Consider the following 26,155-nt stretch of genomic DNA (forward strand, 5'->3'; position numbering starts at 1 on the left):
AGAATGTTGAAGTAGTTGATTACTAATATTTCTGAAGTCCCATTCAGCTTCCCAGCACTTTAATTCTACCCACATTCTTCCAGAATCCTAAGCTCCTTTCTTAGGATGTCGTTCATTTAACAAGTGTCTTTTTTGAGGGCTTGTGATGTCCTAATTTCCTCAGATCTCACCATTTATACCAGACTTCACGTACTAAGTAAAACACCCTTCTGAAACCCCAAAACCCATTTCCACCCATTATCCCACACACATTTTTATCCATAGTTTACATACTCTTCCCAGTCCACTGATCTAAACATGTCTTCCACAGAAATAGTTTCTACACCCTTACTTACCCTTAGTAATTTTAACTTCTTTCTACTTTTCTCAAACAATCATCACATGAAGTTAGTTGAACCATTTAGAAGCTGCAAGCAAGTAGTCATTAAAAACAGGCCCAGAACTTGAAGTAAATTGAGTAAGAGAAATAGGAGGAGAATCGGGCTACCTAACACTGAAATTAACCTCACTTGCTTTACTTTTCCCTGGCCTTTCTGGGGTTTCATGAGACTTGGGGGAGGAATTATCTAAACAGAATGATGTGGGGGAGGGCTGCAAAGAGTAGAAGTTGGGAGGAGTTTAGGAGGTTTTTCTTTTAGGCGATGTCCAATTTCTGCACATTGACTTAAACAAGACTTGTTAATGGTGATTCCTCTAATCTTACGAGAGCCAAGAAGCTGGGTTCTACTGACGGCTCTGGAGCAACAGGCCTTTTTCGTTGCAATCACTCTTGAAGACTTATTTCACCAGGTATCAATTTGTTGGACTGATGTTCTTATCATGAAGAACAGTTGCCTTTTGCCTCAGTCTGAGAGGTTGGTGAGATGGGAGAAACATGGAGAACTCACTTCTAGTAAATTCTCCACACAAATATGTGTCCAGTTTTCAAGTAGCTGGGTACCAATGGTTTTCTTTCTTTCTTTTTTTTTTTTTTTTTAAGATTTTATTTATTTATTTGAGAGAGAGTGAGCATGAGCAAGGGGGAGCAGCAGACAGAGGGAGAAGCACGCTCCCTGCTAACCAGGGAGCCCAATGTGGGACTTGATCCCAGGACCCTGAGATCATGACCAGAGCCAAAGGCAGATGCTTAACTGACTGAGCTGCCCCGGTGCCCCTGATTATTTATAACAAATCAGTTAATGAATAAAGTATATATATTTATAATCGATATCTGATATCCTGAGCTTTAACAATCGGTACTTACTGTTTTTAACAAATAGTTACAAAGAACATCACAAGGGTCAAATGCTATTTTAACTTAGCTGTCTAAGTTGGGCCACTTTATCTGGCCTCTTGCACATGAATAGCTATTATAGGGTTTAAGGGTCTTGAGGTTAGAACTGTCAAGGAGCATGAGTTTCCTGTCCCTTCTAGCTGGACTAAGAATCAGATGGACAGGAGACAGATTAACAGGAGAAAATCAAATTTAATTTTGTACATACAGGGAAGCCAGAAAGATATAATTCCAAAGGTAGGCAAAATGAGGTATATATGTTGCCCTAAACTAAGGAGAAGGGGGATGGGGTCTGGGACTCCAAAGGGAAGGCAGGCAATTTACAGGGCAACAAGAGCAGATTTTTGGTAACTAGATGTTTGTCCTGCCATACAGATGGGTCACTCAGGTAAAATTTATCTCTGGGAATAACCATTATTCTGAGAAAGACCTCCAATTTAGATTCTTCTGTGTGTAGTTAAGGGAGGAGCAAAAGTTTCTCTTGAGCCTGCCAAGTCTCAGTTGCCTTCAACACAAAATAACCTTCATGCCATAGTGGTCCATCTTGGGGTGACCTGCCGTTGACCAGTAAAAAACAAAAGAGATTCAGGGGAGGTTGTAAAGGAAAAAGTCTTGGCTGGTACTGGTTTTGTGTAGTAGGCATTTAAAAAGTGTGCATCACAGAATAAGACACAGATAAATGATGTCCAGAAGTGATTATTTTTCCCCCTGAAAATGTTAAAGCATTAAGTAGGTTCGTTTTTCAAAACCAATCAACTAAGATCACATTTGTAGGCTTCTTAAAAATCCTAGAAGAGAGCATAGGCAGTAATGTCTCTGATGTTGGCTGTAACAGTATATTTCTAGATATGTCTCCTGAGGCAAGGGAAATAAAAGCAAAAATAGACTATTGGGACTATGTTAAAATAAAATGCATCTGCACAGTGAAAGAAACAACAGAACTAAGAGACAACCTACTGAATGGGAGGAGATACTTGCAAATTACATATCCAATAAAGGGTTGATATCCAAAACATATAAAGCACGGCTACAACTCAATACCCAAGGGAACCAAATAATCTGATTAAAAATGGGCAGAACACATGAACAGGCATTTCTCCAAAGAAAACATACAGATGGCCAATGGACACACCAAAAGAAGCTCAACGTCACTCATCAGCCAGGAAATGCAAATCAAAAGTACAATGAGATATCACCTCACACCTGTCAGAATGGCTAACATCAACAACACAAGAAACAAGAAGTGTTGGCGAGGATGTGGAGAAAAGAAGCCCTCATGCACTGTTGGTGGGCATGCAAATTGGTGTAACCATTGCAGAAAACAGTATGGAGGTTCCCCAAAAAGTTAAAAATAGAACTGCCTTATAATCTAAGAATTGCACTACAGGGTATTCCTTCCCAAACACAAAAATACTAACTCAAAGGTATACAGGCACTCCTATGTTTATCACAGCATTATTTACAGTAGCCAAAATATGAAAGAAGTCCTAGTGTCCATTGATAGGTTAATGGATAAAGAAGTGGTGTGTGTATATATATATATATGTATATTCATTTATAAATATATATACTTTATCCATTAATCATATATATAATTATTATGTATAATAATATACCTATATATAGATACATATCTATATGTAATTATATATATAATTAACCATATATATATGTGGTATAGATATTTACCTGTAAAATATATATTTGTGATATATACACCACATATATGTGGTCTAACATATAAACATAAATATTCTGTTATATGTAACAGTATTTCTCAGCTGTAGAAAAGCATGAAATCCTGCCATTTGCAACAACATGGTTTGAGCTAGAGAGTATAATGCTAAGCAAAATAAGACAAATACCATATGATTTGACTCATGGCATTTAAGAAACAAAACGAATCAACAAAGGAAAAAGAGACACAGACAGACAAAATAAACCAAGAAACAGCCTCTTAACTATAGAGAATAAACTATTGGGGAGGTGGGTAAGAGGATGGGGGGATACAGTGGATGGGGATTAAAGAGCACACTTATCATGATGAAAAATAAAGTAAAATGGTTTAAAAAAATTTGCAGGCTTCTTATTTGAACATCATGGGCCAGCATTTTTCAGTTCCTTCAATGACCAGCAATAGTCACGTTTCTCATAGTACAAGAGAGTCTGTAGTCGAAGACGTGTTTGAATCACCATGCTGCTCTTTCTTTCTTATCCTCCTATTTAGAGGTCACTGCTTGCTTTCATTCAGAGTTGTTTTAGGTTCACCTCTTGTGAGTCAGACTGAATTTAGAGTGCGAAGTACTTACAGTGTAAGAACAAAGTGTCACCTTTTTCTTGGCGGATTTCCCCTATTAAACTTCATGTTTCACGAACGTAGAGGGCTAGAGTTTCCTTTGTCTGTATACCCCCAGAGCCTTGTACACAGTTGGTGCTTAAAAGCGGTGGTTGGATGAATACATCTTTGTAATAGAATTATGCTTCATAAATGGAGGGGAATTGTATGGGGAGAGCCTCTTACTGTGTCACAGAATCCTGACACAGACTCCTGTGTCTTTTCTGGGACTAGTACACAAGCCAGCTCAGAAACTTATTCTGGAAATCAATAATTAGTTAGGTCCGAGAAAATGGAGTCTTTCAGTTAAAAAGGACAACACAAAATAGATGTCATGTCTCTTCCCACACTCCTGTGTTGGATGGTCTGTGTAGTTCTTAAGAAGACAGATCTGGGGCGCCTGGGTGGCTCAGTGGGTTAAAGCCTCTGCCTTCGGCTCTGGTCATGATCTCAGGGTCCTGGGATCAAGGCCCGCATCTGGCTCTCTGCTCAGCGAGGAGCCTGCTTCCTCCTCTCTCTCTCTCTCTGCCTGCCTCTCTGCCTACTTGTGATCTCTGTCTGTCAAATAAATTAAAAAAAAAAAGAAGAAGAAGACAGACTTATGATGTGGTGTGAGGATTCCTTTTCTCCTCCATCTTGAAGAAGCAGAAGTCTGATTTTTATCGAGGGGCATTTCCTCTGCACAGGAAGCTGTTCTAAGACGTAAATGGTGCTGATAAATTTCTGTGTGTTGTGGTGGCCTTTTGATTAAGCATGCTGTAATGAGTCATCCCAAACCTACTAGCATCAGGAACAAGTGGGAAAGTCTCCATTTGGACTCAAGGCCAAATCAGAGACCCGGAAGTGATGTCTTAACTTTCCCAGAGGGGTTGGTGGGATAGTCTAATATTCACTCTTCTGTGTGAAGAAGACATTGAAGGCATTGCTAGAAATGTGTTGCAATCAGAATTTCCCAGTCTTAATGCTTTCGGGGGAACATGATTCAAGTCTTCGGTGTGCTATTCACAGCTGCTCCCTGATGCACATCCAATAACAGTGCTGTTTTGCTTATGGCTACAGCTTTTATTTTGCAGAATAAATTGCTGTTTGCGTTGAACACTTGGGCTCAGTTTTCTTGCAGCTTTGGTCAGAGACCTGGTGGTTAGTTTTCAGCCAGTTTGACTGTCCTGATCCAGCGCAGGAACTTGGCCATCACAGGTGCTTGCTAAATGCCTCCTGGCTGGACCAGATTTGAAAAACACTGAGACCTTAAGGTACGACAGGAAGCTGTCCCAAGAGGCAGCTAGCTATGCTGCTAGGAAACAGCTGCAATTTTTCCACGTCCTTGGTTGCTGTGTTCTCAGCATACAGAGTGTTGGAAACTACCTTGAGCTGATGTTTGGTGGTGATTTCATCCGTCCTGTTCTTGTTTTAGGCAAATTGGGTCTGTGATAGAAACTTGACTGACCGAGACGTTTCAGATGTTTTGCCCTTTAGGGGAATGTGGCTCCTTGGGGATCTTGGCTGAATCGCTTTGCCTAACAAGGCAGGTTGTGTGTTACCTTGTAGCATGCCAGGTTTCACTTGGTTGGATCTCTGAAGCAGAGAGGGGTGCCCTTCGGCCACCAGGATTCCTAAGGAAACCAGGAAGTTAGAGCTGCTGAGCAGAAGCCTGAGGTTGGCACAGAGCGTAATCATCCGGGCGGGCTGGGGCTGTTTACTCTGCCCGCCTAAGGCTGGTAGACACTGGGCGTGGTGGGCGTGCTTGCCTAAGTACCTGTTTGTGGAACAGTGAGACACATGGGCAGAGTTAAAACAGCAGTAATCTGAAACCAGTCCTGTTGGTCACCCACTCCCCCACCCCCAGCCCCAGCAGCTGAAATCTGCATTCCACATGAAACCTGCAGGGAAACAGAAGAAAGCATTAAAACAAAAACAAAAAACAAAACAAAACAAAACAAAAAAAATTTCAAGAGCAGTAATTTACTGTTTTGGGGGAGTTCTGGGCATTTTGAGATCATCTATTCCTTTACTTGCATTTCTTTGCTTTGGGTTTTGTAAGTGACGGTTGATCCGTGTGTGCTGCTAGGTTTTTTGGCCTGGATGGAGCACAGGCTTCTGACCAGAATTTAGATGGCAAGAGGGAGCCTCTCAAAAGCGTTTCCGTCAATTTCTGCTGATTCACTTTTGAATTTCTTGGGCTGCTGGGGGGGGGGGCGGGGGGATGGGGGGTCAAGGGCTGTCAGGATCTGCTTGCCGGCTCAGCACGTTCTGGAGCCTCCCTTGCTCACCAATGAGGAAGTTGAAAGCTACAGGGAGGCTCTGGGGCGGAGCTCACAGTGAAGTCCTGGGCCGGGATGACTGGGGGCAGGCTGACTTTCCCTATGACAAAAACCCTTTTGTCCGCGGAAATAAATACGGAAGTCCCAGAGGAGCAGCCTCCCCAGTTCGTGTGTAGTAAGGTGTGCAGCCTCTGCTGCGTCTGGGCAGAAAGCTCCACGGGCTTCTCACAGCTGGCCCTGGGCGTTCCATCCTCGCACACACCCCGGAAGGAGGGCCCAGTAAGTGACCTGAAAGAGACCAAGCGTGCTTGCTCCGCGCCTGAGAGGCTGCCGGGTCCTGTTGCTCTCTGTCCTGTAAGTTCAGAGCCGATGGTGCGGATAAATTGAGGGAGCAGGGAAACGTGACAAAAGTCAGGACGTGCACGGAGGGCATTGCCTAGACATGGAGGACGCTGGAGACCCTCTGAATGGCAGTGATGATGTCTCAGAACCAGAAAAACCTGAAGCCAGACTTGAAGTGGCTCAGTCGATCCTGAGCAAGTTCTCTATGAAAACTTTGTTTGGGTTTACAAGTAAGTTGGACTCTGTGAAGCCCGACGAGGAAGCCGCAGTGCTGAAGGCATTCCACAGTTTACCTCAGCTGGGTGATCCCAGCAAGGGCTCGGAGCAGCCGCCGGAGGCAGAGGCTCAGGTTCCACCTGACCTTGGAAATGATAGCAAGACTGCAGGGGTGGAGACGGAGTCAGAGGGAAATCAGGGAATAGAAGAGGCAGGGATTTCTCTTCCTGGTCAAGAGCCACTTCCCCTCAGTGCTCAGAGTGTGAAGAGAGACAATGTCATTTTGGTTCGTGGGACTCTTGTGAACACCACCAGCGATTCCGACTCTGATGACGGTGGCCAGCAGCCAGAAGAGGGGAGCCACGCCAGCCGCCCACAGTCCCCCAGTGTTTTATCTGAGCCATCTCAGGATCCTAAAGAAAAGCCACGTGATTGTAGGGAAAATAGCACCCCTGGGGAAAGGGATGATGCAGAGCTCTGTACAGAAGGGCCTCAAAGGACTCCACCTGAGATAAGTAGCAAACCGCAACCTGACAATGGTGGCCTCCAGACAGAGCACGGCCCCACGCAAGGACAAGCTGCCGAAGAAAGTTCCCCAGTCCTCCCCGTGGTAACAGACCAGAACGTGAGTGTCGGTGTCACCGAGGATGCCTCGTCTAACAAAGAAGTCACCGGAGAGAAGTCGTTCCAGCTTCCGGCCTTTTTCAGCGGGCTTCGTGTGCTGAAGAAGGGGGCCACAGGTGAGGGAGGGAAGACCATCACTGAAATTAAACCAAAGGATGGCGACCTGGCTTTGCTCAAACTGACACAGCCCGTTCAGAAGTCCTTAGCGCAGGCAGGGCCTCAGACCGTGAAGGCTGGGGAGAAGACGACGGACCCGAAGGCCACTCCCACTCTCCTGGAGCAGCTCTCTCAGCTCTTCGTCCTTGACATGCCCAAAGCAGAGGTGAAGGCAGAAGATCCTGAGCAGCCCAGGAAGGAGGAGATGGGCTGCAGTGCTGCCCAGGAGAGCCAGGGAGGCCCTAGCGGAGCCCAGACCCAGGGTGGAGAGGTCAAGCCAAAGCCCCCAGAGACAGCCCTTGAGGCCTTTAAAGCCATATTTGTCCGTCCCCCCAGAAGGGGGACCACAGCTGACACATCTGAGCTGGAAGCCCTCAAGCGCAAGATGAAGCATGAGAAGGAGTCCCTAAGAGCTGTGTTTGAAAGATCGAGGTCAAGGCCGGGCGATGGCCCCTCTGAGTCCAAAAGCGTATGTAGAATTGGGTTTGGGGTTTTGTCATAAGATGCAATGCTGCTGTATTTCTTTTTCATCTTTCCTGTCAAAGTGAGTCCCAGTTACCTATTGTTAGTGACTCTTTTCTAGGTGAAAGGGGATTACGATCAAATCGCCCCTGCAAGGAGTATGGAGTTAAACTAGGGATTTCTGTCTTTCTTTTATTTTTCTGGAGGGTCCTAAGAGGGATATACATAAAGATGTGTGGGCAGAAAGGGGAAACTGTCACTCTAAGCGTTAATAGATGTTCTTTTCTTTTTTAAGATTTTATTTATTTATTTGAGAGAGAGAGAACATGAGAGAACACAAGCGGTAGAGAGGGAGAAGCAGGCTGCCCGCTGATCAGGGAGCCCAAACCGGGGCTCGATCCCAGGACCCTGGAATCAGGACCTGAGCTGAAGGCAGATGTTTAACTGACTGAGCCACCCAGGCACCCCGATAGTAGATGTTCTTATAAAAAATAAAGCAGCACGAGGAAGTGATGCTGTAGAGAGAGCCCACATTTCCTCACCTCTTAGTTAGACCTCTGCAAAAACTCTGTTTTAACTTTGAAAGTCTGTCATTTGGCGAAGTATGTGTTTATGATATGATTAAAATGTTCCATGTTCGTTACAAGGCATCCTGATCACTGGGTTTAATCATTTAATTCTAACTCACCATTTACTGGTCAGGTGATCTCAATCACCCAGAGCCTCCATCCCCTCATCCGGCAAGATGAAGAAAATAACCCTTACCTCATGCGGTAGTTGTGAAGAGTAAGTGAAGTTAGCCCATGGTAACCATCTAATTAGTGAGCTAGTATTACTATTAAGGAGATTAATTCAGGTAATCTATAAAGACTAGCAAACCCCTGTCCAGTAGATCTTAAATGTTCGTAAGAACAATAGAATTTTAGTATCTCTCAGCCTTTAATTATCATTCCCTCTTTTATAGTTGATCAGTTGAGGCAATAAAAATTTAAAAATATTCTGGAAACATTCTTAGGATGTAGTTGAAAATTGAACACAATATGGCATTCTCTGAGTAGTAAAAATCAACCCCTATAAAAATGGCTTCAATATGAAGGCCTTGACATTTATTTAAAGGAGAGAAAAAGGAATGGAAATCAGCAATGTCAAGGGCGTAGAGAAATGTTTCTTGACCCATATACAACTGGTGTTTATGGAAAATGCAAAACTAGTCTTTATATTATAAAATACCCTGGAGTGGTTTGGGATACATGTATAATCACCCCTATATATGTGCCTATGTATAGTGCATTTATAACTGTATCTTCAGCTCAATTTTGGTGATTTAAAAAAAAGTTATATGATGAATATCATCTATTAATGTTTGTATCATACTTGGCCTTGAGGGTTTTGTTTGTTTGTTTTTGTTTTGTTTTTTGTTGTTTTTTCCACCCTTACTGATCATTCTACCTTTCTGGAAAAGGGTCACTCTGTAGGGAGATGTTTCAATTATAGTGAATGAGCACAACATGCAACTGGCCATTAAAATTAATTTTGGAGTTAGAGGCAGCATGTCTTCAGGGGTTAATTCACCGTGGCCACATTTCATGTAACGTGTCCTTTTCTTTACCTGCTTTTTCAACAGCCTGACCATAGCCCTACCGAGCAGGACGATAGGACTCCGGGCAGACTCCAAGCTGTCTGGCCACCCCCGAAGACAAAAGACACAGAAGAAAAAGTGGGATTGAAGTACACCGAAGCAGGTAATGTGAAAAGAAGCCAGGTACCCGTGGAATGAATCCTTCACGGCCGTGGCTTTTAGTGCTAGTTTGGTCCTCCCAGAATTTGAGTTTTTGTTTCCCTGCAAAATGTAAGGCTGAAGGCTTTTCTTTTTGGTTGCGCTGTTCAAGGGAACATTTGCACAGTTATCATTACTGCATCTCCTCGAGATGAAAGGTGAAGACCAGGGAATGAGTGAAGGGCAGCCGGTGCAGAAAGCAGGAGAACCTTTGGGGAGCCAGCAGAGCAGGTCGATTTCACATTCCTCAGGAAGCAGGTGGTGGGCTCTCATATTGTTGGGAGCTGGCAGGGTTGCTCAAAGAGGCCTCGTCTGTGCCTCCAGAGCTGCAGTCTGATTCGTCTCCCTTTGAAAACGCCTTGGAACTCCAAGAACCTCGTGTGGAGTGAATGCACAGAGACTGTATCAGTTACTTTTTCCCTTTGGTGAGACAAAGCTTTACTTAATGCATGGCCAATTTTAAAGCAACCTAACTTTCTGGAAACCTTCCCGGGAACATTGCTTGAATATATTAAAACGGAATGGGCCATTTAGATATTTTTACTGTAACTGAAAAGTTCACATGAAATTAAAAAAAAAAAAGATTTAGAAGACGGTGTATCTTAAATGAATAGATGTGTCTGTGCATCTCTGGTGAAGGGTCTTTGTCTTCTTCCTTGGAAGATTACCTATGCAGGCTTCTATTTTTTCTGGTTGTCTTAGGGTGTGTGTGTATATGAGGATCAGTCTTTCCATCAGAGAGAAAAACGCTTTCTGTTCCTATTCACTAATAGACGGAAATGGATCAAATTAGGGGTGGGCTAGTAATTCGTGGTTTTTCTGCAGTATCATAAGTTACTTCAGTGACTAAGAACACAGATGCATTTTGAGTTGGCAAATGAAACCTCAGTTTACAGCCCGATGGCTTTTAGCCTCCATTTACCCAACTGCAGATTTCTGACTATCCCCAGACATCAGCTACTCCATAGCATTTTTTTTTTTTCCTGCAGTGTTTGACTTCTAGAATGAAAAGTATCTTGGCTTTAGTGAAAAAAACTATATATGTATATATAGAGAGATATATATATTTCTGTTCCAGTCTTTTTACCTACAGTTGATTTTTCCAAAATTGTAGTGCTTGTGGTTACAGTCAATGAACCAGCCACCAAATTCTTTGTCATGATCTGGCACAGTTTGCACACTTAAAAGTACTGAAGTTTACTTTAATGAAAAACCACAATGCTTGTGTGTTTCTTATTCCTAGTTAATATTGGTGCTCCAAGTCCTGTTCCTATCAGTAGATCACTGCAGTCTTCCTTGTCATGATGAGCATTTGCCAGGTAGAGAAGTTAACTCAATACCGTAAATGGGTTTTCAATCCACTTCAAGTAGTGTTTGGGGGGCATTTATATCTCTGCAGACATTCCTTAGTCCATTTCCAGAAGCTCAGAGGAACACTGTGGTTGACCTCATCGGTGGCTTTCCCAGTCTTTGCTTGTCATAATCTGTATTCTCAGAGATTTCTAAGGCCTTGGATGAGATGGGGGAGGGGAGGACAGATAATGATAGGGCTGCTGGGTGAGCTGTGATAGCACAGTGACCGAGAGGGCTGACGGTGGTCTGAAGACCTCCAAGTCCCCAGCCAGTTCCCACAGTGGCAATGCTTCCTTATTATGCTCCCAGGCTAGTGCTCAGTTCCTGAGCACCTTCTAGGAGCTGCTCTCCTCTTGGTGAGTATCAAAGAAGAATAAGATGCCACTGTGCCTGCAGTAAACTTCTTTTTACCCCATCACTTGATACCAGTGTAGGGCTGCCTTATCATTTATTGCTGATTTTGAGGAAGTTAACACTTTCTTTGTGATTTCCTTAAGCTTTTGTCGAGAAAACTGTTGGTTTATTATTTCAAGCATTTTGTGATATTTCCTTTGGTTTCCCTGCCTTTAGGGAGACATATGAAATTTGTCATTCTGAAGAGATCACAGAGACAGTGAAATTAGATGAGACATATTTCAAGGTGTTTGAAGTCTTGGGCTTTTACATCTGCAATGCTCTTTATTTTTTCCTAGGGTATACAAGAATGTAGCATTCCTATTTCAAGTGTGTTGTTGGAGTTCTGTATCGGCATTTAAGCTCAATCCTTGGCAGAGCAGGGAACAAGATTGTCTTTGTCATCAGGAGTTCCCCGGTGTCCTTATGCTGGCCTTAGCCACTTCAGACTTGCCAGTGCTTGGAGTTTCCTTTATAAACAGTTTGTCACTCAGTGTCCACCCCCCCCCCCAGCCCTCCCTGCAGGCTTAGGAGATCACCCAATACTATAAACTCACCATTTTGTTCACAGATAAAAAGAAAACTGATATCAGAGAACCTGTCCCTTTAAACTAAGGCTTCCAAAGTTCTCTTAGTCATTTGAGGGTAACTGCCCGCCGCTGCTGGTGCCCACTGTTAAGGAGGCTCTCTGTGCCACTTCCAAAGCATCAGCATCATCTGTAGCTGCTGATATGGTAACAGCCTCCCTTGGCGGGTAAATCCTTTGGCCCACCAGAGCTTTCAGTGCCATTCTGATCACTCTGTGTTCACCATGAAGATAGGAGCACTTGGAACTTTGGTGATGTGTCAGCCAAGTGAATCACTAGCCCCCATCAGAGCCATCGCACACAGGACTTGGTGTTGGTGCTGAAGTTGACCTCTTCTCCTCAGTAAAGGGCCCCAGTGTTAATTTACTGAGCCTGAACTTCTCTCCTCAAATGAGAGTGCATTACTCTCTCCCGTCTCTTGCTCTGCTTTCTTTTTTTTTTTTTTTTTTAAGATTTTATTTATTTATTTGTCAGAGAGAGAGAGCACAGGCAGATAGAGTGGCAGGCAGAGGCAGAGGGAGAAGCAGGCTCACTGCTGAGCAAGGAGCCCGATGTGGGACTCGATCCCAGGACGCTGGGATCATGACCTGAGCCGAAGGCAGCTGCTTAACCAACTGAGCCACCCAGGCGTCCCTCTTGCTCTGCTTTCTTACACTCTTATCTGTGCAGTTCTGCTTTGTGTTTGGGATGCCTCAGGATAATTTGGACGGAAAAGAGCACTACTCCTCTCCCCAGTCCTGGGGAATGAGATTGGAACAATCCGTTTGACAGAACCCATATTCTTCTCAGAATTGTCTTTTCCTTCCCTGGGTGTAGGAGTTGGTCTTGAAACAACCTTGTAGGATGATCTTGTTTTTTTAAGGAGGAATCTCTTTCAGTGGGCTTCTCATATCCTTAAATGGCTAATCAACTTCTGTTGAGTCCAGTCCCTTTACTGCTGCAAGACCAGAATCATCTGGATGCAGTAAACTTGATTAGCTTTTGAAGCTTAGGGCAAAGTAAAACTCCATCACAACAAAGTGAAATGGTGTGTCATGAAACATACAAGGGGGTACCTAAGAAAAATGTCTGCCTTTGTATTGATGACGAAGCAATTCGTCTCGTGAGAAACAGATAACCGGTGGTCTCCCTCTGCTGTTTCTCTTCTAATATGCTGTTCTGTACATGGCGAGGTGATACAAGGTTTAGAAACTTGCAAAACAAAACAAAACAAAACCATAAGGCACAAGAACCTTGGTATCATAGAATCATTGAATCATAGCATTAACACAGGGTTGAACTTCTTTTTATCTCAAACATGAAAAAATTTATCTAAGCCACATTATGTCACTTTTGTCTTCTTTTTGGTTTGTGAAGGATAACTGCACTTAGCCTTATTTTTAAAAAAATTACACATATTAATATACCAACCAGGGTGCTTTCAGAAATCAGGTGAAGGACTCAAACTGGCTGATTGGATTGAGAGTTATTTAGAACTCTTTCCGAAGGCGTGGGGAGGGTTTAGGGAAAGCGCTAAGAGCTGGAGCAGCATCTGGCTCTATGGACAGAAACTTTGAAAGCCCTAGACTTAAGGGGCAAGGGTAGGAGAAGCCACTGGGGAAACCCAAAATTTCAGAGGGAGGCTGAGTTGTATGGTGAGGGCTGCCCAGCAGGAGTTGTGGCCCTCAGTAGAGGGATGCAGCCGATCCCCAGTGACTCGACAGGAAAAGAGCTAGGAAATAAATAGTCTGACTCTCTTCTTTGTCTTGTCTCCCACCATCACTCCCATGGCCAAATCCAAAGACAAGTCCAAGGACTGGGAGCCACTCTCTGCCATTCTGTTAGGACAACAGGGCCCAGAATAGGGCCCCGAAAGGGAAAAGGTAGATCTGGATTAGCAAACCCAGGATACCCAGCACAGTTACACTCGCAGCAGACTCTATGTCAACGAGGGGCGTATGTCTCTTAGTCTGCACAGAGGACTGGCGCACATTTAACTCCATCACACCTGACCACACAGGCTTTAACACAATGGCATGAGAAAAAGGCCTGTTCTTTATCCTGTGGAAGTTTTATGTCTTCTGCTTTAATGGGTTCATAGGAAATATAGTGGCCATCATTCAGAGCCTTGCTCTGTGAATACCTTCATCACCTTAATATAGAGAGTTTGTTTACTGATCTCAGAAATTTTTCTCTAAGTTTTAAATGTTTCCTTATCTTATAAAATAAAATAATGAATTTTGGAAATAGCCAGAAATACCACAAAGCAAAAGAAACTTCCTGTAATTCTGTTTCATAGGGAAACCATTGCCAACATTTTGAATTATGAAAGGCCTATGTGAGTTGAATACTTAAAAGCTTTTTGATCATCTTGTATAGAGCTGCTTTTCACACTTGAAAATGTGACTGTATTTTTTATTGACTACATTTTAACCATGATTATATTTATAGAGATTTAGTTTTTCAAGGTATTATAATATAAAAGTGGAAATAACAATTCTGTAAATATTTTTGTTCATAAATGTTTAATTAGGATAAATTTCTTGTGATGGAATTGCTAAATGAAAGGGTATAAGCCTTAATGTATTCAATATATATTTATTGCCAAAGTTAATTTTTATGTAAATATATTCAGTATGGAAACAGTACTTTTTTTTTTTTTTTAAAGATTTTTATTTATTAGAAAGAGAGCAAGAGAGAGCACAAATGGGGGTTGGGGTTGTGTGGGAGGAGGGAGAAACAGATTCCCCACTGGACAGGGAGCCTCACATGGGTCTCAATCCCTGGGCCCTGGGATTGCAACCTGAGCTGAAGGCAGACACTTAACCAACTGAGCCACCCAGACACCCTGAAAACAGTACTTTTAAAACAATGAGAAAACTTTCCATCTTTATCATTCATCTTTAATTCTACTTGTCTTGTCCAATGTGAAAACATTTTAAATATTTATATATAGTCAAATCTATTTTCATTTTAATATATAACTTTTTTTTTTCTGCTTAAGAACTTTCCTATATTTTCAAATTGCTTAAGTGGTTTTTTTTCCTATATTTTCAAATTGCTTAAGTGGTTTTTTTTCCTAACTTTTCCTTCTTTTCTTCCATTTTATATCAAAAACTGAGTTTGGTGCATAGCTTGAGGTAGAATTCTAAGACCACTCTTTCCCCACCAAGGTGCTAACTTATAGCAGGCTTCTTGCTTAGTTACTCTCTATGCTAAGAGTGGGACTGTTGAGGACTTTCTGTGGTCTTTATGTTTCCATTTTGTATAGCTATCTTAATTATTTCAGCATTAAGATACATGTCAGGATCTGTTCAAGTTTTTATGCAATTAAAGAAAATGTTTTTGGCTTGTTTATTCTTCCAGAAAACCTTAGTTTACCTTGGTTTCCAAAGGATCTGTTTGGGTTTTTCACTGAAATTGCATTAATTTGTGAATTAATGTAAAGGCAGAAATGAGAATTGAGATTTTGAAAATGCTTAGTATCTATTTGAGAACACCTCTTCTAAAACTATTCAAATTTTCTTTTTTGACTCAGTAAAAATATTGTCTGAATTTTTTCTAAATATATTCCTAGGCATGTTATTTAAAAAAAAAAAAGCATGATATGAATTTGTATCTCATGATTCATTTTTTCTAAAAGTCAGACGCATTCCTAAAAATCTAGTGGCTCAAATAACACCAGGTCCGAGGCCAGGGCTGGACTGAGTGAAGGTCATATTTTGGACTGACTGACTGACTGCCTAATAGCAGGGGAAAATTACTTTTGTTTTCACTCTGGTTAGTGATTCTGAACATTCTGAGGCTCCTTTAAAAACCCAATGAAGATAGAAAGCTATGGAAGAAGACACTGCAGTTAATTTTGCATACATTTTAGACTCTCCTCCCCCTACCTCACTGCCATCTTAGCCCTCCCTCCTTCTCCTGTCCTCCCCCACCCCTCAGGTTCCCAGGTCTAGATGAACCTTGGATACAGAAGCTCAGCCCAGAGCTGGGTTTTCCTGCTCATCTCCTGTTTTACATTATGAAGGAGGACCTGAAACACCTAATTATTTATTAAGAAATGTGAAACATATCATCATGGCTTGTGCCTCAGCATCCTGAGAGGAAATGAAATTAACAATTGTGAGTTTTACATTCAAATGGTATTGCACATTAAAATGGTACTATTTGGGAAATGGCAGTGACTTAATTACCCATGGAGAAAATACACAGAAGAAAAGCACTTATTTTTTCTGAAATAAAATGAACTATGCTGTTTTGGTTTCTCTTCCCATATTCATCTGGAAAAGCTCTTCCCTCCACTGGCTGCAGCTCAGACCCAGCCTGGGACTGAGGGAAGGCCTATGGGCTGCCCTGCTGAGAGTGAGCACCATGGCTTTTGTAGAAAAGAGAGCCAACCCAGCATGGCAGCGTGGTTATTGGGAGTGAGCAAGCTGTTGCCACATGTGGCATTTCCTGGGGCTTACTCACACCATTCAGAACCTTAGCAGAGCTTGGGAACATCCCTCCTTAGAATATTCTGGTTCAGATAGGAAAACAACCCATCCCTCAACTTAATCAGCCTACTTTCTGGTTTGTTTCTTATTTGGGTTCCCTTGGTTATAAAGGATAGAGCTGCTCACTGTCCCTCCTGGTGAGTCAGACATCCTTGCCTCATCAGCAAGGGAGAGCTATAAATATCATTGAATATTTTATTGGCCTTACTGTACTTTAAAAAAAACTTCTCCATTCATAGCTAGCACGCTGTATTAGCTATGACTAGATTTTTCCTTTAATGTCCTGTTTCTGGATAAATGATTGCAAGTGTCTCCTTTCATGGTATAGGCAATAGGTTTGCTCATTGTGTACTCTCTAGGGCTTTGTGACATGTCACCATCACTTGCATGGAGTTACAGTGATAATTCAGAAAACTGGAAGCTGTACAGACTAAAAAACAGGAGAGTCTTAAATTTTGTTGCCATAGAAATAGGGTGTACTGGGAAATGAGAGGGGATCGGAATGTGTGTGTGTTAGGCTTCTACTTGCTCACAGCTGGGAGCTGTGGGGAGGGAGCTGGACTCTTCCAACACAAATAAGAGCTAAAGCTTGATATGAAGCAGAGGGAATCCCAAAATGTGGGCCAGCGTCTTGGGAATTTCATGTTGTGCTCCAGGAAATATGAGTAAAGGTCTTTGGCTCAGGAGGAGTAAAAGGGAGAGATTAAAATATAGAACCTGAAATTTTACATTAAAAACTGACAGCTGCAAACATTTTAGAAATCATTGAGTTGATCGTATTCATTTTACATATGAGAGGTTGTGACTTCCTGAAAGATAAAGATAATAAGAGCTGGAATTATAAGGGTAAGAGAGGAATAGCCTCTTCAAATCAGGGAGGGGCTGGAGCATGATGGATTTTTTTTTTCTCCTGCCAATGCACTGAGGTTTAAAGATCCAGTAAGAGAAACACATGGGGAGCAGCAGCACTTAAGAATTAGGATGGCTAGGGGCACCTGAGTGGCTCAGTGGGTTAAAGCCACTGCCTTCGGCTCAGGTCATGATCCCAGGGTCCTGGGATCGAGTCCTACATCGGGCTCTCTGCTCAGCAGGGACCCTGCTTCCTCCTCTCTCTCTCTGCCTGCTGCTCTGCTTGCTTGTGATCTCTGTCTGCCAAATAAATAAATAAAATCTTAAAAAAAAAAAAAAAAGAATTAGGATGGCTATTGGGGCGCCTGGGTGGCTCAGTGGATTAAGCCGCTGCCTTCGTTTGGCTCAGGTCATGATCTCAGGGTCCTGAGATGGAGCCCCCGCAACTGCCTCAGCATCCCTGTTGAGCAGAGAGCCTGCTTCCCCCTCTCTCTCTGCCTGACTCTCTGCCTACTTGTGATCTCTCTCTCTGTCAAGTAAATAAATAAAATCTTTAAAAAAAAAAAAAAAGAATTAGGATGGCTATTCAAAAAAATAAAAGATGGGGCCGACTGAGTCAGTCCAAATAATAAAGGAGATCATAGGTGTCCCATACCAGCTCACAGCCACAAAACTTGACTAGGTCATTTCATGTTGGCTTTTTGACTCCTAAACATTTAAAAAGGGGAGTTGTAATTTTTTTTTTTTTTTAATGCTGCCAAGGCTTAGTGAAGCTATTGCAAGCAAATAAAAATGCTGCTTAAAAAAAAAAAACAATGCTCTGGTTTGCAGATTCTTGCAAACTTTGAGTTGAACTACACACTTAAAGTTGAGCATCATGTTATACCCTTATAAATTGATTTTAAAAATATTCTTTAATCAAATGCTGTCTGCTATCATTCCCAAAGCTGTATTTACATATAGTCATACTTATTGACTCACTATGGATCCTGTTCTACAATGACATCACCTTATTCTCAGTGATTTTCTTTTTTGATTGAATTGTTCGTTTTTTAAGGCTTCCAAGATTATTTTCTTGTATTTGTTTTCATCATGGTAACAATTCACACTCCAGCCACCGGAACAACACAGTTCTGGTTGCTCCATATCTTTGCCAACAGTTGGTGTGGTTGGTCTTTCTAATTTGAGCCATTCTGATTTTAATTTGTGTTTCCTGATCAAGCATTCTCTGAGATGCTTTTTGGCCCATTGGGTATTCACTGTTCAATCACATGTCCGACTCTAATAAATTGTCCGTCTTTTATTATGTTTTAAAGAAGCTCTTTTTATATGCTGCATGTGAGTTCTTTGGTTAATTGTGTTGGAAGTGTTTTCTTCCACTTTGTAGGTAATCTTTTCCCTTTCTTAATGGAGCCTTTTTCAAATAGAGATTCTCAGTTTTAGTTCAGTCTTGTCCTTACGGTTAGGGCATTTTGAGCCACCTTAAAGTAATCTTTCCCTAACTCTGTCACGAAAATATTCTCTTAAGTAATCTTTGAAAGACTGTAGTGCTCTCCATTTGTCATTTAGACCTACAATATTCTGGGCATGAATTTTTGTGTATGTGTTGAAGGAGGGGCATCAAGTCTGTTTTTTCCATACCCAAATTATCTTAAAGGTTTTCCTGAAAAACCCACCTTGCCCGACCACACCAACTCTTTATTCTGTTCCACCATTCCCTAAGCTTATCTTACCTTGTAACAGTCGAACACTGTGTTAATGACTATAAATTTGTAATAAGTGATGATCTGCTGGTATGTCCTCTTACTTTGGTCATTCTCAGCTCTTTGTATTTCCATATGCATTTTAGAATGTTATCAAATTTGATGTGATTTTGATGACATTGACCTCTTTCCAATACTGAGTTTTTAATTCCATAAATCTCTTTCCATGATAAAAATATGTACTTGAATACAGACTTCTCTAATTTCTCTCAGTGATACAGTTTTACTTGTAGGGGTTTTACACAATTTCATTTAAACTCAAATTTATTCCTAAGTATTCTCAATTTTTTGATGCAGTTGAGTATATGTTTTAAAAAATTCCACTTTCTGACTTTTTTGTTAGAAACTCTCTCACTCATTGACCTTGTATTCAACTTTGTATCTTGCTAACTTGCTACCACGTGGCTGTTTTTATTTTGGAAAAATAAAGAGATCTTTCCATGATAGTACATACAGAGCCGTTTTCATTCTACCTCATTTTCTTTTAATGGCTACAGAGTAGTCAGTAAAATTGTAACTTAGTGAACTATTCTCCTCCTGATCTTTTTATTAGAATCTTTCACTGTTGTACAACAATTTCATGAAGGCTTCCTTTGCATCTATGTTGTGCACACCCGTGAGTGCTTTGATAGGATAGAAGTAGAATTGCTGTGTCAGAGTCTCACCTTTCGAACATTGGTAGGTAGGATGCAATTGCCCTCATAAAATATTGAACCAATTAATACTAATTAAATAAATTAAATACCAATTAAATACTAATTAACATAATACTAATAAAATACTAATTAAATAATGTAAGTATTTAATATATTTATATATAAATACTTAAATAATTTAAGTATTTACATATTAATGTATTTAATAATATTTAAATAATCAAATAAATATTAATTAAATAAATAATTAAATAAGAATGTCCATTATTCACACTTTACCAATATTCATTTAATTTTTGCCAACCTGGTGTTAAAAATGCATAGTATTGGGGCGCCTGGGTGACTCAGTCGTTAAACATCTGTCTTCGGCTTAGGGCATGATCTCAGGGTCCTGGGATCGAGCCCCGCATCAGGCTCCCTGCACAGCGGAAGTCTGCTTCTCCCTCTCCACTCCCACTGCTAGTGTTCCCTCTCTCGCTGTCTCTCTCTCTCTCTCTCTCTCTCTCTCTCTTTGTCAAATAAATTGTAAAAATCTTTAAAAAATGCATAGTATTGTTTTTAATTTGTATTTCTCTAATACTAGAATAGCTGGATATCTTTTCATTGTATCTTTTGTGACTTTCTGCTCTTTTTTTCCCTCTTGTAAATTGGGTGATTGGTCTTTATTCTTACTGGTTTGTAGGAGCTCTTTTTATATATTAAAGGAATTAGTCTCTTGACTGTTGTATGTATTGCAGTCACAGTTTCCAGGATGCCACATTGTTTGCCTTGTGTCATCTTTTGTTATATGGAAATTTTATGTTTTATGTAGTTACAGTCATCTCTCTTCTGGATTTGTTGTTGGTGATGGTTTTAAGGAAGACTTCAGTAACCTAAACTGTAACAATATGTATACTTTAGCTAACATACATATATGTTGATATATATATTTAAACCTAGAATTTGTTTTTGTGTCCAGCCTGGCCATGTGCTGTAATGATTAGGAAGCTTGGGCTGTGGAATCTAGTGTCATGGGGTTGAATTTTAGGCTTTAGCAATTATTGAAGCAAGTTAATTACCTTTACTGGGCAAACTGGGCAAGCCAATTACCTATTTATGCCTTAGTGTCTTTGTTTGTGTGTGTGTTTTATAAACTGTTTAGTAGTCAATGAACTAATGCATTTAGAGAAAGGTTTTTTTGTTTTTGTTTTTGTTTTTTTAAGATTTTATTTGTTTATTTGAGAGAGAGCAAGAAAGATCAGAGAGGAAGAAGGAGAGGGAGAAGCAGATTCACTGCCAAGCAGGGAGCCTGAGGAAGGGCTCCATCCAGGACCCTGAGTCATGACCTAAGCCAAAGGCAGATGCTTAACCAGCTGAGCTACTCAGGTGCCCCAGTGAACTAATGCATTTAAAGACCTTAGGTGTGACCACCCCTAAGGGTGGAGTCAGTGGAGCACACTACTCTTGATCTCGAGGTCAAGAGTTTAAACCCTACATTGGGTTGTAGAGATCACTTTAAAAATTTTTTTTCAGGGCACCTGGGTGGCTCAGTCAGTTAAATATCTGCCTTTGGCTCAGGTCATGATCCCAGGGTCCTGAGTTCAAGCCCTGCTTCAGGCTCCCTGCTTGGCGGGGAGACAGCTTTTCCCTCTTCCTCTGCTATTCCCCCTGCTTATGCACTTGTGCTCTCTCTATCAAATAAATAAATAAATAAATAAATAAAATCTTAAAAAAAAAAAAAAGACCGTAGCACGATGCCTGGCACATTGTAAAGCCAAAATATAAGCTGCTTTTAGTTTTGTTTTTTCCAGATTGATAATTACTTGCTCCAATACCATTTAATAAATAGTTACTGTTCTGCGGATGTGGAGTGCCCGCTCTCACATATGTAAATTCCTTTCTGTATAGTCACCTATTTCTAATCCTTTAATATTTTTTGTTATTTTGCTTATCTAGTCCTTGTGCCAATTTTTATGTCTTTACAGTTGGCGTAGTTTTAAAGTTATTTAATTACTAGCAATTTCAAATCACCTTAATTCTTTTTTTTTTTCCATCTAAATTTTGTTTGGGTACTTGTATACATACACTCTTGTATGTGACCTGGAAAGTCAGTTTCTCAAGATCTATGAAATGGTCCAATTGGAATTTTATATTACATTATTATGTTTAATTATATTCCAGTATAGATCAATATTAGGGCGCTTGATAATAGGCTTCCTACCCAGGAACACACTGTATCTCTTGATCCTATTCAGGATTTCTTTTATTTTCATCAGTAAAGTCGTACAGTTTTCTTATAGCTTGTGCACATGAAATTTCTGTGTATTTGGTAATAAGCGGGTTCTATTTTTCATTACATTTTAAAATTGGTTTTGTTGGTGTAACAAAGTGATTTCCATGTTTCTAATTCTAACTTTATACTTGTCTTGGATCTCCTAGTTTTTTGGTTGAGAGCCTTAAATTTTTTTTTTTTTGATAGACAAATCATGACAATTTGTGTTTTTTTTAATTGTAAAACATACATAACATAAAATTTACTATCTTATCCACTAAAAACTTCTTATCATTTTATTCCTTCAAAAGGATTTATTCACACTTTATATCTGTAGCATATAATGGTTTGCATAATAGATATATAGGCATTAACCATTTTTAAGTAGAGTTCAATAGTGTTAAGTATATTCATGTTGCACAGTGGATCTCGAGAGCTTTTTCACCCTGCAAAACTGAAACTATACCCACAACACCACTCCCTATTTCCCCCCTTCCCTCAGACTCTGGCAGCCACCATTCTACTTTCCGTTTTTATGAATTTGACTAAGTACCCCGTAGGTGCAACCATACAGTATGTGTCTTTTGTGACTAGCTTTTTTAACTTAGCATAATGTTCTCAAGATTCATCTATGTTGTAACACGTATCAGAGTTTCCTTTTTAGGGCTGAATAATAGTCCCTTGTATGTACATACCACATTTTGTTGATCATTCATACATTGATGGGCAATTGGGTTGCTTCCACTTTTTGGCTCTTGTGAATAATACTGTTATGACCATGGGTGTACAAATATCTTCTTGAGATCCTGGTTTCAATTCTTTTGGGAATATACCCAGAAGTGGAATTGCTGGATGATATGGTAATTCTGTTATTTTTTGCGGAACCTCCATACTATTTTCCACAACTGTTGCATTGCTCTGCATGTCTTCCAACAGTACACAGGGGTTCTGGTTTCCCCACATTCTTGCCAGCACTTGCTATCATCTGGGTTTTTTCCTTGTTTTTTAATAGTAGCCACTCTGATTGGTGTGAAGTAGTATCTCACTGTAGTTTTGATTTGCATTTCTCTAATGATCAGAGTCTTCCTGTATCAACTAGTCACTTGTGTCTCTTCTTTGGGGAAATGTCCACTCAAATCCCCTGCCCATTTTCAATCAGGTTTTAACAGTAGAAAATAAAACACAGGTTGTTACCTAACTTTTTTCCTGGTCATTTTCTACTGTCTATGACCTCCAAAACAAAGCTGGATAAGTAGTGAATAGTAGGCATTGTTGTATTATTCCTGATTTTATAGGCTTCCTTCTAATGTTTACAATTAAGCATTATGTTTGTCACAGATTTTTGGTCAATAACCTTTATCAAGTTAAGGAACATTCTTTATAGACTGGGGTTTCTAAGTTAATATCACAAACAGTGATTTGAATTTGCTGTTTAAATTCGGGGGCATATTTATTGAAACGAACATTTGATTTGTGTGAGTTTCTTTATCTAGTGATTACATTTTAGATTTGTTAGTGTGGAACTATTTCAGTATTCTTAAGATTATCCTGTTTTGTTACTTGGTTTGCTGGTTTGCTGGTTTTTTTAAATAAGAATGTCATAACCAAAAATAATGAATTCTGTGAAATCGTGATAAGGAAAACTAAAGGGAACTCTGGAGACATTTCCTACATTTTAAACAACAAAGTATATGGTGACTGCAGCAAAGCTCTAGATTTGTTACAATAGAAATAACAACCAAATGATTTTCAGATGACCTGCCCCTTGTTTTATTCTGATGCTATCTTTTCCTAAATGTTAGGATTTCTTCTTCAGTGTACCACCAATCAAGGTAAGTAGAAGGGAACTTTGAAAAAAGCTGCTATTGTGTGTTGAGGTACATGGCATGGCTAGGATGACTCCTAGGGGATTTCTCTTGACTTAGTTAGAACACATATTCCATCTTGTGTTGTAATCTTAGAAGGTGCAGGTAAATGGCAGTGACATCAGAGTTACTGATGCTCTTAGATTATATCTAACTCATATTTAGCAACATCGAGCACATTATTAGTGTTGAATTCATCAGTGTTATTAATTGCACAAGTACAAATAATAATATGTTTATTCATTTAGCAAATGTTTACTGAGCATCTACCATGTACTGGTAAATATGATAAGTGTTTAGAATACAAAGGTGAATAAGACAAGATCCTTGCTTTCAATCAACTCATGGTTCTTCTTTTTTTTTTTTTTTTTTTTTTTTTCCCTTTTCTGGTGGAGGGGCAGAAGGTAGGTGACAGAGCGGGGTAGTAGAGAGGGGAAATGTAAACAAATGAGTACAACAATTTGTAAGATTGTTATAATCTTCTATGCTCTTACTGAGGAATATAAACACATACATTATGTATGTACAATATATTATGTATTTATAATGCTTATAGTAGACCACATAGAAAAGTATGATCAATCCTACCTAGAGTAATTAGGACAGGCCTCCTGAGCAGATTTGGAAGAGTAGGTTGGATAAGTCAGTGCAGGCAAGGTAGACCAAACATGCAAAGGAAAGGTAGAGCAGGGTTTGTCTGAAGAATTGCAAGTAGTTTATTATGACTGATAGATAAGACAAAGGAAATGATATGCAGGATTGTTAAGCCTATGGACTTGGAGGCTAGATTTTTGGGGGTGAGAAATTATGTAGCAACCTGGTCTGTTGATTATGGGAGGAGCCACTGAAAGGTTTTAGGCAGGGGAAAAACAGGACCAAATGTGGGTTCTGTAAGACTGCTCTAGAGGTAGTGAGGATAATTATGAAGCTGGGATGGAAGTGAGTGGTTGCTAAGGGGAAGTAGGAAGACCAGTTTGGAGTTCCTTGTAATGGTCCAGAGAATGGATGATAAAGGCAATCATAGATTTCTATCTTCTTGTGAAGGGATACATTGAAAAAAATCTTTATTTGTGACATAGTGATAAGGAATCAGAGTTAATAAAAATCAGTAGACCCTTTGGTTTCATTTTAAGTGATGACTTATACCTCTTGTAAACTTATTTCCAGGGCTACTTAAAGAATAAAATGAGATAATCTGAATTAAAATCTTTTTCCAGCCTTGAATGAATGTGGGACTTAACAGTGACATATAGTAATCTTTATTATATTTATAGATTACCCAGTTTGTAGATAAAATATGTTCAGCTCTAGGTCAATTTGCCTGAAACCAACTCATGTAAATTCAGTTGCGTAAAACCAATTTACCTAAATTAATATTCTCAACAATCTATTTCTATTTTAAACAGTAAGCAATTGTCATGATTGCAACACTCAGACAAAATAACCCACTGCCATACCACCGGGGTCTCTATAATTAGCCACTTATCTTCTGAGAACATCAACTGCTCCTTCCTTGCCAACAAAATCCATATCACAGCTATCATAGCTTTCAAAATTGGTAAACTGTTTAACTCCACCTTTTTGTCTTTCAAATTCTACCTCTGTCATGTCTCCGTGGGTCCCCCCACCCCCCACAGTGAGTGTTGCTTCCTTCAGAAAGCCTTTGACTCTCACTCTTGGGAGCCTTTCTGAATTCCTTGGCCGCCAGGTACTGCTTATGATAGGTCTTTTATTGTTGAGTTTTCAAATCTTAGTATTGTTTAACATTTTATGTGTTTTGTTTTGTCCCCCAATTTACTCTTCCTCCATCTTAAGTGTGTGGGGGGGTGGGGTGGGGAGGATGGTCTGGGGAACCTACTAATTCAGATATCTGGTACCCCATGAATCTGCCTTTTTTCACAAGATACCCAGTCAGTTTGGATCAGCAGTCTTCAAACTGGGGGTCATAGAAGGATGTTCTAAGGAGTATAGTGGGGGTTAGGTAATTTTGAGCAAATTACTTTCCAGATTCTCAGCTTTCATGAGTACTCTTAAATGAGTACTTTTCACCCAGTTTTTAAAGATTTTACTTATTTATTTCACCCAATTTTTAAAGGAAAGGCTTTAAGTGTTACCTATTCTAAATCTCGTTGTACCTTCCTCAAGTGTAAAAACCTACAGGGTATCACACGGAGAACATGGGAAGATGGAGAGGGAAGGGGGTTGGGGGAAATTGGAGGGGGAGACAACCATGAGAGACTGTGGACTCTGAGGAACTAACTGAGGGTTTTGGAGGGGAGGGGAGTGGGAGGTTGGGTGAAACCAGTAGTGGGTATTGTGGAGGGCACATAATGCATGGGCACTGGGTGTGGTGCATAAACAATGAATTTTGGAACACTGAAAAGAAATTAAAAATTAAAATTAAAATAAAAAAAAAAAAACAAACCCTAAAGGGTATCAAAGAGTAATTCCAAAAAATGGTATCTGGGAAACCTTCGAGCATCAAAATAATCCATTCTGTTCATTCTATCAAGA

General features: G+C 40.3%; 1 protein-coding gene across 2 annotated transcripts in view; it reads left to right on the forward strand.

Moving 5' to 3' along the window:
- The window catches only part of FMN1 (formin 1), a gene marked incomplete at its 5' end in the record, with an annotated part of 364,844 nt that overhangs the window by 89,925 nt on the left and 248,764 nt on the right, over nt 1–26,155 (forward strand). The window contains 2 exons of one of the 2 annotated variants that reach the window (XM_080809906.1): nt 6,312–7,676; nt 9,294–9,411. In XM_080809906.1, coding sequence (XP_080666032.1) covers nt 6,312–7,676; nt 9,294–9,411 — 1,483 coding nt within the window. Of the gene's footprint in view, nt 1–6,311; nt 7,677–9,293; nt 9,412–26,155 lie in introns of those variants that run through there. The other variant, XM_080809905.1, reaches the window with a different exon arrangement.

This window comes from Martes martes (genome assembly GCF_963455335.1).
Source record: "Martes martes genome assembly, chromosome: 7".
Taxonomy (NCBI): domain Eukaryota; kingdom Metazoa; phylum Chordata; class Mammalia; order Carnivora; family Mustelidae; genus Martes; species Martes martes.